Raw genomic sequence first — 19,511 nt, forward strand, 5'->3', positions numbered from 1 at the left:
TTAATAAAACCTCTCTTATCTTCCCCAAAGCAAAAAATTATATCCTGGGAAAGGACCCTAGCCTGGTTCTGAAGGTGCTGGGGAGCCTGGAGGGTCATCTCTCTAGTTATTTAAATGTCAGCTAGGATGAGGCCCTGGGGCTGAAGATATCTGGACTAAGAAGGAGACCCTCTCAGGAAAGGGAGGGGGACAGCTAACCTCCTTACCTTCATAAGCAGATAAAAATTACTTTTCCCTGTCCCTTGTCTACAGAGTATCTGGCCACTTACGAAAGAAAATCTCCATTGGCTTTCTTCACTTTGTCCTGGGGTAAGGCCCAGGGCAAGCTGGGAAAGGGTAGCATGCAGCTCTTACTTACTGTGGGGTCATAAGGAATCTGCCTCTGATCCAGAACACCTCGTGTGCTCACTGGGGGTCAAATGAATAAAGACGGATATGAAAAACCCACCACTAGACAACTCAGAGGAGGGATAAGAACATATTTCCAGACCATGAAATGAGTAGCTACTAAAAAATACCTGGTCATAGTTGAAGAGATAGAGAGATAGTGTTTGAGTTTCCTTACATAGCATGAGCAGGAATTTGCCGGTGGACAAGTTGGCTGAAAGACGTTCTAAACAAAAAGAATTAAGACAAGGATTTGCGGCACACCTTTGTTCAAGTTTTTATAAAACTGACCCTTTCTTCAAGGTGGTGCTTAACTTCTGTTTGCCACAACACTGTCATATTAACTTTAATAGAGTAAGACAGCTTACTGCCATCTTCCAGAAAGTAGTTCTAGTAACCATACAGGTTGACAGTATTAGTAGTGTGCATGGCACTCCTTGGCAATGGTAAATGTGTGGTATGTGCAGCCATACATAGACCATTCTGCCTACCCGTTAGAGACAAGTTGTTCAACAGAACTCGAGTGAAGACTGTATGTGAAGGTATGATAGGAGATAAGCTGGATAGAAAGGCAGAGGTCAGACTCCCGGGCTTATATCCAAAAAAAACCAAAACACTAATTCTAAAAGAAACATGGACCTCAATGTGCATAGCAGCATTATTTACAATAGCCAAGGTATGGAAGTAACTTAAATGTCTACCAACAGATGAATGGATAAAGAAGATGTCACACACACACACACACACAGTGAAGCAGTACTCGGCCATAAAAAAGAATGAAAATTTGCCATTTGCAGCAACATGGATGGATTTGGAGGGCATTGTGCTAAGTGAAATAAGTCAGACAGAGAAAGACAATTACTGTATGGCATCATTCTTATGTGGAATATAAAAAATACAACATACTAGTGAGTAAAACAGAAGAGAGGACACAGAGAACAAACTAATGGTGGGGGAGGGGGAGTGGGAGGTGCAAGCTACCGGGTGTAAGACGAGCTCGAGGGTGCATGCACAGCACTACACGCGGAGAATACACGCAGTATTTTGAAGTAACTGTAAATGGAAAGCAACCTTTAAAAATAGCATTCATTTTTAAAAAGAAAAATAAACAAAGGCAGAGGTCAGAACTCGAAGGAACCTATGGTCCATACTACTGTGATCAGCATCAAATGTGATGGCACTGGGAAACTACTGATGGATTTTAGGCAATACTATGAGATTGAAATTTTAAAAATTTCACAAACAGGGGATATTGGAAAAGTCATGATAGTAAGAGAAGGCAGGAGACCTGGTAAGAGATGGGTGGGAAGACAGCAGGAGCGCATGATAGAAAAGGATGGGGAGGAGGCTTCTCAGGTGGCTTCCTGTTGGGAGTGAGCCTCTCTACCAGCCCTACCAGTGATCCCCATCACTGTATCTTCTTCTCTATTATCTCGACATTTTACTTAACTCTTCTTTTTCCTGTGTCTTCAATCTATCTCCACTTCACCCCTATGGCCTTCAGTTGCCCCAATATATCAAAGACTTGCTTCTGCTCACCCCTAGTTTTTCACATGAGTATTTTTCCCTGAGTTATAGTGGCTTAATTCCCTCTTCGGACTGGGGAAATCCTATCCTTCTAACAGTGGCTGAGCCGCTCCTAAGTAACACTGCAATAGCTAACAGAGCCATATGGGCCACAACCGAAGCTTCTAGGTTGGCTTACCACACTTTGAGAGATGCAGCCATTAACGTGACCACAGGCTAAACTGGATTCAGACAATTTATTACTTGCACAGCAAAAACAATATCAACATAGCACTATCTCCGCACATCTCTATCCCACTGAAGGACACTGGACTGGAGGGACCCAGTGATGGAGACAGGAGCAATGGTTGATCTGCTACTGAGAAGCCATCTCAACCATAGCCGGGCAGTTTCTAGACCTACACAGCTTAGAGCTGTATTTGCAGGAAGGTGCAATTAAATGGAATCAAAGTAATCAACTTAAATGAGGGAGATGGATGAGAAATGGTTTGATGGCAGCTCCTCATAAGAAGCTTAACTGCCCTGGCCGAGAAGGAACTGCAGGGCATTCCACCAAGACTCTGGTCAGACTCGGCTGTCTGGTCTACGTAAAGCTATGTAGCGTCAAGTGGTAGCAGAGCTGTCTCTTAGTAACTACAACCCTGACTTTTCATGCATCCAAGAAAGAATTATTTATTATTTTCAGGAATTTAGGCCACCCATTACCTAATTAACTCTACTGATTAACTGCAGGGGCTTGGACCAAACATTTTCTATTTGTCTTAGACTACTTCAGATAAGAGTGACCAAGACTTTGACTCCTGGCAGGATGAGCAGGCCAACTTGAAAGCTAAATGGCAAACAAGACTCCCAGCCAGAGCTAAGCCAGCTAAGCACATCTCAGTACTCCTGGGACAGACCTTGCATGCATGTGCAGTCACTTGTCGGGTCTGACGCTCTGCGACCTTATGGACCGGCTCCTCTGTCCATGAATACTGGAGTGGGTTGCTATGCTCTCCTCCAGGGGATCTTCCTTATCCAGGGATCAAACTTGTGCCTGTGTCTCCTGCATTAGCAGACAGAATCTTTACTCACTGAGTCACCTGGGAAGCCCCAGAAAGACCTTTGCTAGTTGCTAAGCCACTTCAGTCGTGTCCGACTCTGTGCGACCCCATACATGGCAGCCCACCAGGCTTCCCTGTCCCTGGGATTCTCCAGGCAAGAACACTGGAATGGGTTGCCATTTCCTTCTCCAATGCATGAAAGTGAAAAGTGAAAGTGAAGTCGCTCAGTCGTGTCCGACCCTCAGCGACCCCATGGACTGCAGCCTTCCAGGCTCCTCCGTCCATGGGATTTTCCAGGCAGGAGTACTGGAGTGGGGTGCCATTGCCTTCTCCGCAGACAGACCTTAGAGAGCCACTATAATGCAGGAGATACATCGCTCCACCTGCCCTGACTTATTCCTCTCAACGCAGCAACGGTGCTGGCATTTGAATGTACTTCACTTTGATCGGTCAGGAGTGATGTGATTGTCTATAACCAGTTGTGTTAGATAGTTTATACTGGTTTTTGTCAGGCAAGTATAAGTCTGATGTCCACACTGAGAAGTAGTGTCCTGCATGCATGCGTGCTAAGTCACTTCAGTCACACCCGACTCTTTGTGACTCTACGGACTGTAGCCTGCCATGCTCCTCTGTCCTTGGGATACTCCAGTCAAGAATAGTGGAGTGGGTATGCCTGCCTTACTAGGGGCATAAAATGTATTAGGAGTGTTTTCTAGTCATTTATCAGGGCGAGTCAATTTGGTGTCCCTTGTGATGGACAAATCCCTTGGTTAAACCTAAATTATTCCTGCAGAGCAGGGTGCAGTGCTTCTGAGGAGAACAATCTGCCTATCACAGCCAACCAGCCTAGCCTTTACAGCAAGAACTGCTCCAGGTAAACTAGATTCTGCTAATAGGTTTGTAGTCCAGCAACAATGTTTTGTTGACATGGGGGTCAAGGTTTGATTTTTCAGTGTCCAAATCTGAACATCTGTTCAGTATTTGGCAGTAGGGTCAGGAGACAGTGATGGATACAACAGTCAAATTCAGAGCAGTAGCTACAGTCTGGGGAAAGTATAGAAGAGAATTTTCTCTTAGCTAGTAAACAGAGAGCACATGGGACTGAATAATCTCAGGCTGGGGCAACCATATTAATGTTCAGAAAATTAATCTTGTTCTGTCATCGTTGGTGGAAGTCATCCATCCAAAAGGTCAACAGTCTTGAGTGTAAGCTCTAAGGACCAAGGAGCTGTGTCCTAAGGTCTTCGGGTCTAGGATCTAAGTTAAGAATGGGTATTCAACTACCAAAGCATCCTGAGACACCAGGCCAGGTAGCCTACAGGTACGGGCTGAGGGGTCAGTGAGTCTCCCCCAGTTCTCGGCTTCCTGGGGCTTCGGGCTCCCCTCCTCTGCCCGCTGTGCCGTTGCCTTCTTCCACAGCCACACGAGGGGCACAATCCAAGTCTGCAGCACCCACTTCCCTGTTTCTTCCAATCCTATAATTTCTAACCAACATCATCTGCTTGAATTTCTCTCTCACTGTCTTTTCCCTAGGATAGCTTGTACCATCCTAGAAGCTATCCCGCCCCTGAGGTGTGGGTCTTGCCAGGAACATTTTGGAGTTGCCATCTCTTGTTCTTAATTATCCGATGCCCTCTAGTTCAGATAGATCTTATGAAGGTGTGCTTCATACTTGCTGCTTCCTGCTTATTATCTCCAGTCAGCCTACTGTTGTCATTATGAACAACCAAAATGAACCTGTGTGATATTCCGTGGAATGTCAAGATGATCAACGTTTCTGTAGGCTATAGTAAGGAGGATGGTGAGGTATACTTGTAATAGGAAGAAGCAATCTGGCTCCATAGTTCATCTGTTTCTTTTACTTTAACCTTTGTATTCTATTGCTTTTGCTACGACAATGATGCCCATAGCCTGAAATAAACAAGACAGTCCATTCTCAAGATTCTCATCTTTAACAGTATAACACTTTTCCATTCACATAGAAAAAAAGCTGCAGAACAGAGAATAACATTTTCTTCTTGGGTGTTTACAAGAATATTGTGATAGGATCTACATGGACAGCTGTAAGAACAAAGGATTCTAACACCAAGAAGTCTGCTATAACCAACCGCACCTCCCCTTTTAGTATGAAAGAAGCCTGAATTCTAGAGAAAGATGGTTCTTTGGGACACTAATCCACCATCTTCTAAATCTACTGTCTTTCTGAATAAAGTTACTATTCCTTGTTCTAATAATTTGTCTCTTGATTCATTGGCCTGTTGAGCAGTGAGCAGTTCTAGCCTGGACTCAGTAACATGCTGTTGGCCCTGATAGGTACAAGCCAGCTTTTGATGGTTTTTACAAATAAGTATAGAGAAGACAGTATTACTCACATCAGTAGCTATACCAAGTGCCAGGTACTGTGCTGATTTGCTCCAGTAAAAATACTGCACCTGAGGATAGCAGCCACAATTAGAATTACCTCCTGGCTAAGTTTATAATAGTCCATGGTCAATTTTTAAGATCTACTTCTGCACTGGCCAAACTGGTGAGTTAAATGAGAATAAGATAGATATCAGCACCTGTGCTTTTTTTCAAGTCTTTTATGGTGACACTGAACAGGGAAGAACAAAGCTGACTCTATACTGGGTCTACTTCTTTTGCTTTAACCTTTGTATTCTATTACTTTCGATGTAGGTTAATTACTTAAGGGCTGTTGCCTATAGTTTAAAGTATACATAATGGCCCATCTCAGGGAGCCCAGCCTCCCTTGACTGATATTAAGCTAAAATACCTTTTTTAGCTCACAAGAAACATCCTGACCAGGCTCACCCATAAAGATCTGCAGGAAAGAAGAAATTAAAATATTTCCTCCAGAGTCTGGCCAGAACTCAGAAATATTTGCAAAAACGCATCCTCCATTTTTACTCTATCTCCTCATCTCCTCCTCTTGCTCTGTCAAAAAGACCAATATCCAAATCTAGGCAAGATAGTTCACTGGGACACTAATCCACCATTCTCTGGGTCTGTTGGTTTTCTGATAAAGCCACTAATTCCTTGTCCCAACACAGTCTCTTGATTTATTGGCTTGTTGTGAAGCAAGCAGCACGAGCTTGGGCTTGGTTAATAATACTAATTGCTTTAGTGTCTTGGAAGAGAGTGAAATTTCCAGGAGCATCCTCTTAGCTCTTCCTACTCTAATGGCCCTCATCCCAGGGATAAGAAAGCCAAAATGGGGATATAATCTGTTCTAGACTTCAGAAAATAATTACACAGTTGGTTGGTGTGCGGATGAAGTGACCTAATGACCAACTGTGAGCTGGACATGAGCTAAGGCTTCATCTATCAACTGACCAAGATAAATTCCAGCTTTAGTTGAAGTGTCACAGTGGTGTTGTGTGTCCCTAGGAATTAGCATCAATTCAGATCCAAGATCCAGAAAACTTCAGAAGATCTATTTCCTTTTTTCCATACCACTCTAGTATATGGCCACACATTTTGGGGGGACAAGGTTGAGGGATCATTTACAACATGTACTGTGGCAATGAAACTGAAGTCCCGTCTGACTCTTTCCGACCCCTTGGACTATAGCCCACCAGGCTCCTCCATCCATGTGATTTTCCAGGCAAGAATACTGGAGTGCATTGCCATTTCCTTCTCCAGGAGATTTTCCCGACCCAGGGATTGAACCCGGGTCTCCCGCATTGTAGGCAGACCCTTTACCATCTGAACCACCGTGGCAATGGTGCAAGGTAATTCCTAAAGAGTACACAGACTCTCCTTCAATCAAGGGGTTCTGGGTCTGTGACTTGATACAGGTCTAAAAACTGAGAGAATCCACTGTGGTGACTCAGGTTGGATTTTGGCTACCTCATTTAGAGCTTTTCTTGTTAATAAATATCAAGTAGTATTCACTTAGGGGGTTTCCCTGAGGTCTCAGGTGCTAAAGAATCCAAATGTGCAATGCAGAAGGTTCAGTCCCCGGATTGGGAAGGTCCCCTGGAGGAGGGTATGGCAACCCACTCCAGCATTCTTGCCTGGAAAATCCCATGGACAGAGGAGCCTGGTGGGCTACAACCTATGGGGTTGCAAGGAGTCGGACACGACTGAAGCGACTGAGCACACATAGTATTTTATTAGGTTGCCTTTCTTTTTCCAAGGGCCTCTCTGGGGACAAAGGCATTCTGATTGCCTGAACACACCTGCTGCCCTTTCATAATGCAGATGTAGTCCCATCATCGGTGGTAGTCTGTGCTAATTTGGGGTTTGTTATCCCCATCATTATCAATGAGTCCACCTTAATAGTGGCATCACTGACAGTCATACGTGGCTACAGAGGGAAACATCCACAGACATTTTCAGAGATGCATGTCTTCCTCTCACGAATGTATGTCTCAATTCTTCAGTGAGGGGAGTGTCTTCTGGGCCTTTGGGGGATGGGTATGCAGATTACATGCCCTAAGTCCAAGGTAACATTTCCCTCAACTTTGGATTCCCTGCTGCACATTATGCCGGGGAAGCTTGGCGTTTCAACCTCACAAATTTCAGGCAACCAGTGAGTCTAAGTTTCCATCAATCAACCGAGTAAAGTACTACAACATCTCTAACCACATGAGTTAACACATATAATAAAAAGCATATTAATAAACTTGGCTCAGCACACTATTACATTCCATCATTCATGGTCTAACACCTCAGAATCCATACAAACACACGTTCTCCAGGTTTCTGCCTATATATTAGAAAAGTCTTGTCATTCCTTTCCGTGTCAGTTACTTCTTCCTCCATCACAGTGTGCACCTACATCCCCAGGAACTTGCTGTAAATTGATTTTAGTTGTGACAACACTGGTAGGAGAAGGTGATTACCATGGTTTTTGAGGAGAATGTGAATTTCCTCTTAAGGCACCTGCCCCAGGTGAATTTTCAAGCAGAGGAAGCCTACCTCTTCAGAAACTGGAGGGCAACCTACTTCCACTAGTGAGAGGGGCTCAGACTGACACGTGGGTGCAAGATTGCCCGTTTTCTCTGGGTCTTAAGCACTCTAAGTTTGGGATCCTGTTATTCAACAGCACTCTAACTTTTACATGAGAAACTTAGCATATCCGTGAATTTGACAGAAGTTGTAATGCAGTAACATGAAAACGAAAATGTGTTTGATTTTCAGCAATATCATTTTGTCACTACAATCCAATGAGCTTCCTTTAGAATTGTACGAAATCTCTCTGGTTCCCTTACTGTAATTTGGAACTGTGCTTATTATTTCTCTTTTTAAGCATTCAAAGGAACTTAAAAGAATACATCTCACACCACAGTCCTTACAGTTACCTCACAGCCGTAACAGTCCAGTGTAACTGCCACTTGGGGCCCCAAGGCACTTGGTAGTCCGTCACATTCAGCCACAGGTGGCTGGTTAATTGAGATGCCCCCAGCACCACAAAGTCCTAGCCTCTTAATTCTGTCAAGGAACTCAGCACCCAGCTCAAGCCCAAGTGTCCAACCAAACTGAACTATCCCTTGGGACTATCTCTTAATAAAAAGAATTATGAACTACCACAGGGTTTTGGACTAATGAGAGACTCACTACTAAGATGAGTGAAAATACAGAAATAGCCACTATAGGGAGTCAGTCTTATCAATAATCGTGGGGTTAGGAGACAGAGTTGTTAAAGACAGCTCTCCCTGTCCTTCCCAGGGCTAAGACCCAGACCTGACTGCAGAGGGCACAGCCTGGCCCACTGAGTGGCAAAGACAGCACTTGCGGTGGCATTCCTCGTGAAAAGTCCGCCGTCTGGAGCTTGCTATGAATCTTGCCTCCAGGGTGCTCAGAAAGTTATTAAGGACGTCAAGTCTGTTTTTAGCCCCTCTACTACGAAAATGGTTGGAAGGCATCACTGACTAGATAGACATGAGTTTGAGTAAACTCCGGGAGTTGGTGATGGAGAGGGAGGCCTGGCGAGTCCATGGGGTCGCAAAGAGTCGGACACGAGTGAGTGACTGAACTGACTGAACTACAAAAACAGAGTTGGAGAAGTGCGCGCAAACTGTGGTCCCTGAGCAACACAGGAGCGCGGCACGGGGAGAGCCGGGTATGCTGCCAGAGCCTGCCCGCCGATATACCAAAACCTGGCAGAAAACGCAGTTCTTCCCCGCCTCTGCTGGCAGAGGAACGCTCACTTCACAAGGCCCAGATCTATTTCCCCAGTGCAGCCAAAAAGGGTGAGCTGGGCTGAGACGCAATGGAGACACCGCCGGCACAGGCCGGTTTCCCTCAGGTTTTGTGGCCTGGTGTCTACACCTGCCGGGGGGCTCCTGCCCTCAGGTTTGACCAGAAGTCAGGTAGGCAACGGAGGCAAGGGAGAGTCTGAGCACAACGCGCAGCCCCCTTCTCCTCAACGAGTTTCTGCCCACGGCCCCTCAAGCCTGGGCCTCGAGGCCAGGAGACCCGGGCGACGAAAGGGAGGCGGGGAGACAGAGCGGCGGAGCCGGAGCCTCGGCGTCTGTCCTCCCGCGCGGCCGCCCTCCCGCCGCGGCGCTCCCGAGGCCTGAGCGGGGCGGGCCCGGCGGGCGGCGCGCGCTGATTGGCCGCCGGGGCGCCCGCCCCCCCCGCCCGCGCGTCGGGGGGCGGGGCCTGACGCCGCCTTGGCGCCGGGGCCGCGGGCGCCCACTGACCGCGCGGCGCTGCTCCGCCGCTGTCTCCGCGGGCTCGCGGCGGCCGGCGCGCCGGCGCCGAGGGGCGCTGCAGAGCCGGCATTGCCTTTCGCGGCGACCGCCGCCATCGCCGCGCGTGCGGGGCGGGCGGGGACTCGCGGCTGCGGCTGGAGCGGGCTTCTCCAGGGGAGGCTCCCCTCCTGGCCCCGTCGCCCTCCCCCGCGCGCCGCCGCCGCCCGCCCCCGGCGCCCCCCCGGCGCTGTCCTGTCCCCGAGAGCCCGAAGGCCGGGGCGGCGGGGGCGGGAGGCCGGCCGGCGGGCGCGCACTCTGAGGAAAGTCCTGTCAGAGCCGGGCGCGCCCCGGCCCGGCAGCGGCGGCGGCGGCGGCGGCGGCAGGAAGGGGCTCCGCCGGCGGGCGGGGGCGGCGCCTCGGGGCGGGCCCGGCCGTCCCGGCGCTAAGTTGTGGGGCCCGGCCCCTCCCTCCTGATTTCCTTCCCCGCGGCTCCGCGGACCTGGTCCCTCGGCGCGGAGCTGCAGTGCCCGCACTCCTGGGCGGAGAGAACGCGCCGGCCCGGCTCGAGAAAACTTTTCCTGCCGACCCGGTGCTCGCGACGGCGGTAGCAAGTCCGCGCAGCGACCCTGCCTGCGCCTGCCCCGCGCGCCCCGCCGGCGGCGGGCGCGGAGATCCGCGGCCAGGGCGAGCGGGCCCCTTCCGGGCGTGAGGCGTCCCGCCCCGGGGAGGGCGGCGGGCCGGGCCGAGGGCCGAGGGCGCGTGGGGGCGCCGGAGACGAGGTGAGGAGCGCCGCCCGGACCCGCGCCCGCGGCGGAGAGGAGCGCGCGCAGGGCGAAAGCCCAGGAGCCGGGAGCCTCCGGCCGCCGCTTCCCGGAGTCCGCGCTCCGCCGGCTCCGAGCGGGGACCGTGCTCGGGCGCCGGGTCTATCGAGGAAACATGAAGTTGAGCCGGCAGTTCACCGTTTTCGGCAGCGCTATCTTCTGCGTGGTGATCTTCTCGCTCTACCTGATGCTGGACCGGGGTCACTTGGACTACCCCAAGAGCCCGCGCCGCGAGGGCTCCTTCCCGCAGGTGAGCCCCGGGGAGTGGGGCCGCGGGGCTCCGGGAGGGTGCGGGCGGAGCCGGTAGTTACCCGCTGCTCCGCCGAGGCTCCGCGCTCGGGCAGGGCGAGGCCCAACTGGACGGGGGAGGCTCGGATCCTCCCCCCACCCGGGCGCCGCGGCGTTCGGACGGCGATGGCCGCGACCCGGGAGTTAGCAAAGTACCGGGCGGCCTGAGGTGGCGGGATCACGCCCCGGGCCCGGGCCTGCGGGCGCGCTCACCTGCCGGCCGGGTCGCCCGGCGCGTTGTGCGGCTTGCTCGCGCGCAGCGCCCCCTGACAGCTGTTTGGGGAGCCCCTGGCCCGCACAGGGTTAAGCCGCCGCAGACCCCCTGCGCGATCTCGGTCGCGGAAACCGATCGAGCAGACCCCATCTGGGTGTTTTATTTGTTTTCTAACTCCACTGTCTCCGGAGACATAAAAGTTTATTTGGTGTTGCAGACCTCCAGAATGAAAATCTGTAGGGTTGATTTTGGTGTCGTCATTCTTCATCTGTTACCTCGGGTTTGTTGGGCGCAGTCGGGAGAACCTGGGGAAGCGCGTGTCATTCTCCAGCCGGAAGCTGTGGGGCGCTCCGTCCCGGGCCACGGTCACACTGTCAAAGGAACTGGGAAAACGACCCATCTTCAGTCTTTTATTTAAAGTTACTAAAAATAAGCGAACGGAACAATCGGTTCCTATTTGGGAAGATACCGCGCCGCCTGTGCGTTTTGTTTCGTTATTTGCCAATGATCTGTAATATCTAGAAATTTTAGTGAAACTGGGTAATGTGTAGTATCCCCTGCAATGAATGAACCTGAAGAACCCCAAACCCCGACAAGCTGATACATCAGCTACTTAACAGCAGAGAAACGTAGGATGTGAACAAGTTGGCGTTTTTTGTTTTGTTTTCTATCTTTTGTGTGACACTGTAAATAACCAGAGAATATTTTTGCCTTTTGTTCCGGTGATACACTGGGACAAAAGGCTTGAATTTAATGAAATTAGACTAATTTTACCTGAATTATTATGAAAGTGAAAAAAGACCATGTGACACCATTGTGAATGGTGTCATCAATATACTTCACTCAAAATGCTTTGCAGATGAAAGATATTAATAATCTGATTGTAAACAGATGTATCAAAAAATTTTAAAGCTTTTGCTTTTGTTATTGAAAACGCAAATTGTGTGTCTGATGCACAGTGAGGCCAACAATACTAAAACGTTGGGGTCTGGAACAGAGGCAGGTTTATTGAGGGTCATACAAGGAAATGGGTGGCTCATGTCTTAAGAGCCCCAAATGTACTCAAAGCTTTCGTGAAAGCCCTTTTAAAAGCAAAAGGTGAGAGAGGGGCATGGTTAATTGTTGCAGACTTCTTGCTGTCAAACCCTTTATTCTTGAAGTCAAGTCATGGTAAGGTAAGGACGTTCCTGTAAATCTCTGTGTAACGAATATTATTCTCTGTCCTGACAAAAGAAGGGCAAGATCCCAAGGCACAACTTTCCCCACCGAGGTCCGGGTCCTGGCTAAGAGGTGGCGGTCTCAGCTGCGGCTCCCTCAGGGCCAGGGCCCCAGACCCTACCCCGGCCATCGCTGAGGAGCCTGGCCCCGAACCCAGCTGGCCCGCACGCTCCTCAGGCTCCGGCCGGCGGGCCCAGGGGCCCAGGCTGTGTCCGTGCAGATGGTTGCTGCCATCAGGTCGCAGAGGCAGGGATGTAGGCAAGGGTCACCGCCGCCTCCAGGCTTGGGCCAAGGGGTGCTGTGCTGGGCTTAGTCGCTCAGTCATGTCCAACACTCTGTGACCCACTGGACTATAGCCTGCCAGGCTCCTGTGTCCGTGGGGATTCCCCAGGCAGGAACACTGGTTGCCAGGCCCTCCTCCAGGGGATCTTCCCGACCCAGGGATCAAACCCAGGGCTCCTGCGTTGCAGGCGGATTCTTGACTGCCTGAGCCACCAGGGAAGTCCAAGAATACGAAAGCGGGTAGCCTGTCTCTTCTCCAGGGAACTTCCTAACCCAGGAACCGAACCGGGGTCTCCTGCACTGCAGGCGGGTTCTTTACCAGCCGAGCTGCCCGGGAAGCCCCAGGCCAAGGCTGGCGGTGACTTTGGGGAGGGCTCTGAAGCCCCGCAGGACACGGCTCTCAGCCTGTTCCCTGGGACCCGCAGCTCATCCACTTGCCCAAGGCCAGAGAACAGGCTGGAGGGGTTGGGGGAGAAGGTCAGGATCCGCCTCTTGGCCTTACTCTCTACGTGATGACCTCCACCCTACAACTGTAGGCTGAAACCCCCATTGACCGTTGGTTGCCAGTGGGCGGGGCCCACTGCGGTGCCAACCAATGGCTGAGCAGCAGCACTAACGGTCTCTCATTGACCGTTGGTTGCCAGTGGGCGGTGCCAACCAATGGCTGAGCAGGACCTTTTACCTGGTAATAGCGTAGTGATGTGCAACAATGGCTCTGTTCTGAGGGCTGCAGTCGCCTTGCTCTCTACACTTTTAGGTAGTATTATAGAGAAAATGGAGAAGGCAATGGCAACCCACTCCAGTACTCTTGCCTGGAAAATCCCATGGATGGAGGAGCCTGGTGGACTGCAGTCCATGGGGTCGCTAAGAGTCAGACAGGACTGAGCGACTTCACTTTCACTTTTCACTTTCATGCATTGGAGAAGGAAATGGCAACCCACTCCAGTACTCTTGCCTGGAAAATCCCATGGATGGAGGAGCCTGGTGGACTGCCGTCTATGGGGTCCCACAGAGTTGGACACGACTGAAGCAACTTAGCAGCAGCAGCATAGAGAAAATACGGTGGGATGAGCACTATGGGGTATCATTAAATACGGAGTTTAGAGTTTGTCCAGTGCTTGTTGGTAAGATTGGATAAAATAGTTAAAAAAAAAGTGGGGGGAGGGGTGACACCCTGGTGTTTTAAGCTTTTCTAAAATATGTTGTATAATTTTGGGGCTTAACTTGCTGTGATTTTTGCCCCAATAGTCCCACTTTCAGAATTTTCTCCATTAACAGGAAAAACCATAAAAACTGATCTTACTCAGAATGTTATCTTGAGTAATATCTTTTGGGCTTGACTTGATGATCACTTGGAAATGATTTATGCAAACATCTGAGGTTGGGTTCTCTGGCAACCTTGACATTTGACTATTTCTAAAGAAGTGAGTGACTCATTTGGTCTCTGGAAAGTCTTAGGTGAAGTTAATTCCAATATTTTAGCATCCAGCCCTAGTTCTCATGAAGGGACTGGAGTCCTGCTTTGAACATAAAGCATTAATGGAAAGTGACAGTAGCTGCTGGAAGAGAAGGCCCTCTGCTTATTTTGTTTTTGGACACGACTAAGCGACTTCACTTTCACTTTAATGCATTGGAGGAGGAAATGGCAACCCTTTCCAGTATTCTTGCCTGGAGAATCCCAGGGACAGCGGAGCCTGGTGGGCTGCTGTCTGTGGGGTTGCACAGAGTCTCACACGACTGAAGCGACTTAGCAGCAGCAGCAGCAGCAAGGGGAGAGGGTTTGAAAAGTGGAACTTTTTATACTGAAGTTTGTCTTTTCTGAGATTTTCATACTGGATTTTCAGTGCAAAAGACACCTTTGCTGATTTAGTTTTAAAGAGCCACTGAATCCCCGGGCAGGTGGACTGGATAAACATTCTTATAGCCTTGTATGTCTGATACTAGCCGATGTGTTTTAGTCTTACTTGATAAACTGCATTCACACAGTCACCACCAAGTAGGTGAGGAAGCTCAGGCATGAAGAGAGTAACTTGCCCAAAGTCACACAGCTAAAAGCTGAGATTTCAACAGGCAGCCTTTGGAGTCTAAGCTCTCAGCCACTATGCTGTACTGCCCCTAGTGATCCTTTGCCTACTGTTTAGGCTCCAGCTTCCTTGTAGAAAAAAAGAGCATGTTGCTCTTTGGCTTCTTAGTGTATGAATTTTTTTAAAGGAATTTTTAATATGAAGCCCTAATGAATGTGCTGCTGCTGATTTTTTTTTCTTTGATGCTTTTAAAAAATTTGTCAATTTTGAAATAATTATGGAGTCACATGCAAGTATAAGTAATAATACAAAGAGATAACATGTATCCTTTAACAGTTTCCGCCAGTGGTAACATCTTCCAAAACTGTAGGGTAACACCCTGGATATTGATATCTTGATATAATGAAGATACAGGATATTCCCGTTGCCACAAGTACCCCTTGCATTGCCCTTCTATAGCCATGACCACTTCCTTCCTATCCCTTCCCCTTCTAGCCCCTGGCAACTACTCATCTGTTCCTCAATTTCTATAATTTTGTCATTTCAAGAATGACAAGTGAAATCGCATAGTGTGCAACCTTTGGGGATTGGCTTTTTCCATTCAGTGTAAATCTCTGGAGAGACTTGTTACAAGTTTGTTCCTTATTATTTTTCGTTGATGTTGTTATCTTTTCATTTTTATTTTGTTCCTTATTATTAGTATTCCACAGACAGAGCATAGTTTGTTTAACCGTTCACCCAGTTGAAAGACATCTGGATTGTTTCCAGTTTGGGGTAGTTTATTTTGAATAAAGCTGCTATGGACATTACAAACATTCACATACAGTTTTTGTGTGAACACATGTCCTGATTTCTCTGTGAAAAATGCCCAGAAATATAATTGCTGGGTCATATGGTACAGGCATAGAGTTTCCCACGTAGTTCAGTGGTTAAGAATCCGCCTGCCAATGCAGGAGCTGCAGGAGATGCAGGTTCAATCCCTGGGTCAGGAAGATCCCCTGGAGGAGGAAATGGCAACCCACTCCAGTATTCTTGCCTGAAGAATCCCCACGGAAAGGGGAGCCCGGCGGGCTACAGTCTACGGGGTCGCAAAGAGTTGGACTCGACTGAGCATGCACACACACATACTACACACATACGCACACACACATACTACACACATATGCACACACACACACTACACACATACGCACACACACACACTACACACACAAACACATACACACATATGCGCACACACACACTACACACACACATACTACACACATACACACACTACACACATACACACACATACTACACACATATGCACACACATACTACACACACACACACACACACACACTACAGACATACACACACACACACACACACATTGTACAGGCATTCCTCAGAGATGTTGTGGGCTCAGTTCTAGACCACTGAATGTGCTCCTTTTTATGAAACATTTAATGCTTGAGATTTGTACCTCTCCTACAATATCTTCCAACTCACTTGAGAGCTAAATGTTGTAGTGGAAACCATTATGCAGCATAGCATCCCAGCATTTGAGTTGATGTTTATTTTTTTCACTCCTTCTAACACCTATGTAAACCTTAATCTGATGAGAACACCAAACAGTGAAACTAGGTGGCACTAAATTATATTTCTTTGATGAGTTTGGGTATTGAATTCTTTAAGGTGGTCAGTCGGTCCCTGTAAACCACTTTTGGTGTCTAGTGGAATGGTTTTTCTAGAAAGGGATTGATTTGCTCTGAATTGTCCATTTTAGTTTCTTCCAGTTAACATGGAGCCCTAGGTGGTCCATCAGGTAAGCAAGATATGTTTGAAAACTGTCTTCGGTTGAGAGCAGTCTATTTGCTTTCGTTCTTTTTCCCTCCTCCCACAAGTCTGTGTTTGCCACCGCCTGGCCAGACTCTGGTGGAAGTAAGCCCAACTCTGGGTGCTCCACTTCCTCCACCCTGCATATAGTCCTTAAAAGGCTTTCCTCTCTGTTTCTTGGAGGAATTGCTTTGAAGCCTTGAGGCAACAGTGGCTTTTGTGTGTCTATTTCAGGGTTAATAAATCTCAGCTAGAAAAATTAATAAAAATTCCACTCTGAATGAGAGGTTGACCAGGGTCTAATGGCCTGAATATGCTTTGAGGTAATGTAAGAATTCAAGCAGATGGAAAGGAGAAACATTGTTAAGGTGTTCCCGAAATTCTTTATTACTTTTCACAAGCAGATTTCACCAGTTGCTTACTATCTACATTGTGCTTAAGCAGATGGCGTATTAATGTCTTATATTTGGGTCTGGAGAATTAATGACTCAGGTTGTGTATAACAAAGTATCGATCTTTAGTATAGCATATGATATAGGGGTTAATTTTACCTCTTGAAAGATCAGAGATTGAGATTGATGGCAAATGTAAAATTGAAGTTCAGATTTTATCTTTGTGCCCAGATAACATTTATCAAGTGACAAAGCGGGAATGTCTTTAAGTATCTGATAGAAAGGCACTGGTAGAGGGAGACTTTTCTGCCCTTTTTGTTTTTTTGACTTTGACTATGAAAGTATAATACACCTATAAAAATATGCTAGAACACTTTACATCTCTACTACTTTCTTAAGAGTTAACATAGTATATGTTTAATAAAAGTTGACCTGAGTTCCCACTTGTTTTTTCTTGTTTTTAAAATCTGTGACTCTTAAGAGTAATAAATAGAAAAATGTGATCTTTTCTGCTTCTCCACACTTGAGTGCGCTCCGTTTATAAATTGTAGCACTTGTTGCTGGGGTTTGTGCAGGTGTGTATCAGAGAGTTTGTTTCATTTCCTGAGGTCTGCTGTTTGAGATCTGTGACTTCTGGGAAGTGATGGAACTATGACCATGGTGGCGTCCAGGGATTTCAGAGAAACGAGTAAAACAACAGGAAAGGCCCGAAAGAGAGGTGGTTCCTGTTCCTCTTCCTCTTCCTGCGTCCAGCATCCTTAACTGTTTCTCTCACCTGCGTGTTTCACTAGGACTCGAGGGTCTTCCTACAGACAGACACTCCGGACTGCACCTGGCATGAAGGCTTAAGTTTATTAATTTTTAAGTTGAATTCAATGCTTTATTTTCAGATCAGCACTGCTATTAGGACTTAACCAAATACTTTTGCTTGGGAGATGTTGCAATCCTATTTATCTAAAGGAGATTTTTTTTGTGACTCATTAATTGGCATTAAGGGATATCTGGGCTATGGATAAAACACATTAAAATTACCTCTTTTACTTGTTGTTTTTAAGTCAGCTATTGCTGTTGGTGATAGCTGTTAAAAGTTTGGCTTTTTTTTTTTTTTTTAACAGACTGGACTAAGTGTTTAGATTTCCTAAAAGGAGTAGTTCAGTAGCTGCTGCTGATTCCCTGCTTTGCTCTTAGTTTTCCCTTGTTGTTCACTCATTTCCATGGCGGTCTTTAAGAAAACAGGAGGCTATTCAACAACTAGGATTCAATCTCCAGCTGCTGGATTGGACCTTCTGTCCTGGTAGCATCATCTCTTACAGTAAATGGAGAACTCAGAAGAGGAGGAGGAACTCTAAAGAGCAAACTTTGCTTCTGTTCGTAGTTGTGATTAGTAAGTTGATCAGGAGAGGAGGTAGACCATTTTAGCTAAAACAGGTTTCTGTTTCAGTAATAGGTGTTAGTAGCAAAACTGCTATTTTTAAGGTCGAAACCATGTTTAGGTTCAAACAGGTTTGAGGGTCGATTGTACTGAAATGGAATTCAGACCTAGTGCTTGGGTATTGCTAAATGTGCTTTATGATAGGGAAGGATTAAATAATTTGAATTGAGTGAATTCAGTCTCTTGAGGTTACAATGTAGTTTTTCTGTGAGACAGTGTATTTAAGTTTAAGGTAATGTTATTTATACTTTGATGCCAACCGGTGCATAGTTGGTAGCCGGTAAATATTTTATGTTAAATTTGTAAACTTAACTATTTCTAAAGAAGGACTCCCCGGTGCACCCTGGTTTATGTGTGTGCTCCTCCCCTGGCGCCTCGCTGCCTTTGCTGCTGCCATCTGTGACTGCCATCCTCAGGGTGGGGAGCTGTCCTGGGATCCGTACGCACCCTACGATGTGTCGCAGCATCCCTGTCTTTACCACGGGATGCCAGAAACGCCTTTGTCCTACTGGGAGCTACCAAAAATGTCTCCAGACATTGCTAAATGGCCTCCTGAGGAAAAATCAACCCTTTGAAAACCTCTTTGACTTCACTCTTGCCAAAGACATGTTCTTTATGCTGATCGCACTATGTTGGAATTTTGCATTTTAGGAAAAAGTGATTAAAGGCTCAATTCTTTATTTTTTAATTAGAGTTGATCTACAGCATTATGCTAGTTTCTGGGGTACGGCAAAGTCTGTTTAGTCACACACGCGTGTGTGTGCTTTTACGTATTCTCTCCCGTTGTGGTTTAGTACAGGATAGCGAATGCAGCCCCCTGGGCTGTTTGTCCATCTCTCTGTGTGGTTTGCGTCTGCTAGTCCCAGTCCAACCCTGCCCCCTGCGCCTTGGAAGCCACGAGTCTCCCTATGTCTGTGAGTCCGTTTCCGGCTCATGGTGAGTTGATGCGTGTCACGCTTCAGATTGCACGCGTGCGCGATGTCATACAGCGTTTGCTTTCTGTTTCTGACTTGCTCTGTTTAGTATGATCATCTCTAGGTCTGTCCATGTAGCTTCAAATGGCATTATTTCATTCTGGTTTTTTATTTCTGAGTACTACTCCATTGTGTGTGTGTGTGTGTGTGTGTGTGTGTGTGTGTGTGTGTGTGTGTGTGTGTGTGTCTGTGTGTGAGCGCGCGCGCGCCACATCTTCTTTATCTGTTCATCTGTAGAGGGACATTTAGATTTCCCCTCTGTCTTACCTATTGTAAATAGTGCTGCTGTGAACATAGGGGGCTACCCTGGTGGCTCAGTGGTAAAGAATCTGCCTGCAATGCAGGAGACCCAGGTTTGATTCCTGGGTCAGGAAGATCCCCTGGAGAAGGGAATGGCAACCCACTCCAGTATTCCTGTTTGAGAATTCCATGCACAGAGGAGTCTGG

General features: G+C 47.7%; 1 protein-coding gene across 1 annotated transcript in view; it reads left to right on the forward strand.

Annotated features, from left to right (window-relative positions):
* The first annotated feature begins 10,209 nt into the window (after nucleotides 1–10,209).
* The window catches only part of MAN2A1 (mannosidase alpha class 2A member 1), a 211,974-nt gene continuing 202,672 nt past the window's right edge, over nucleotides 10,210–19,511 (forward strand). Inside the window, exon 1 of the mRNA XM_019965504.2 lies at nucleotides 10,210–10,669. Within this exon, the coding sequence (XP_019821063.2) occupies nucleotides 10,535–10,669 (135 nt within the window). The 5' untranslated portion in view covers nucleotides 10,210–10,534. The remainder of the gene's footprint in view (nucleotides 10,670–19,511) is intronic.

Source organism: Bos indicus, chromosome 7 (genome assembly GCF_029378745.1).
Source record: "Bos indicus isolate NIAB-ARS_2022 breed Sahiwal x Tharparkar chromosome 7, NIAB-ARS_B.indTharparkar_mat_pri_1.0, whole genome shotgun sequence".
NCBI lineage: Eukaryota > Metazoa > Chordata > Mammalia > Artiodactyla > Bovidae > Bos > Bos indicus.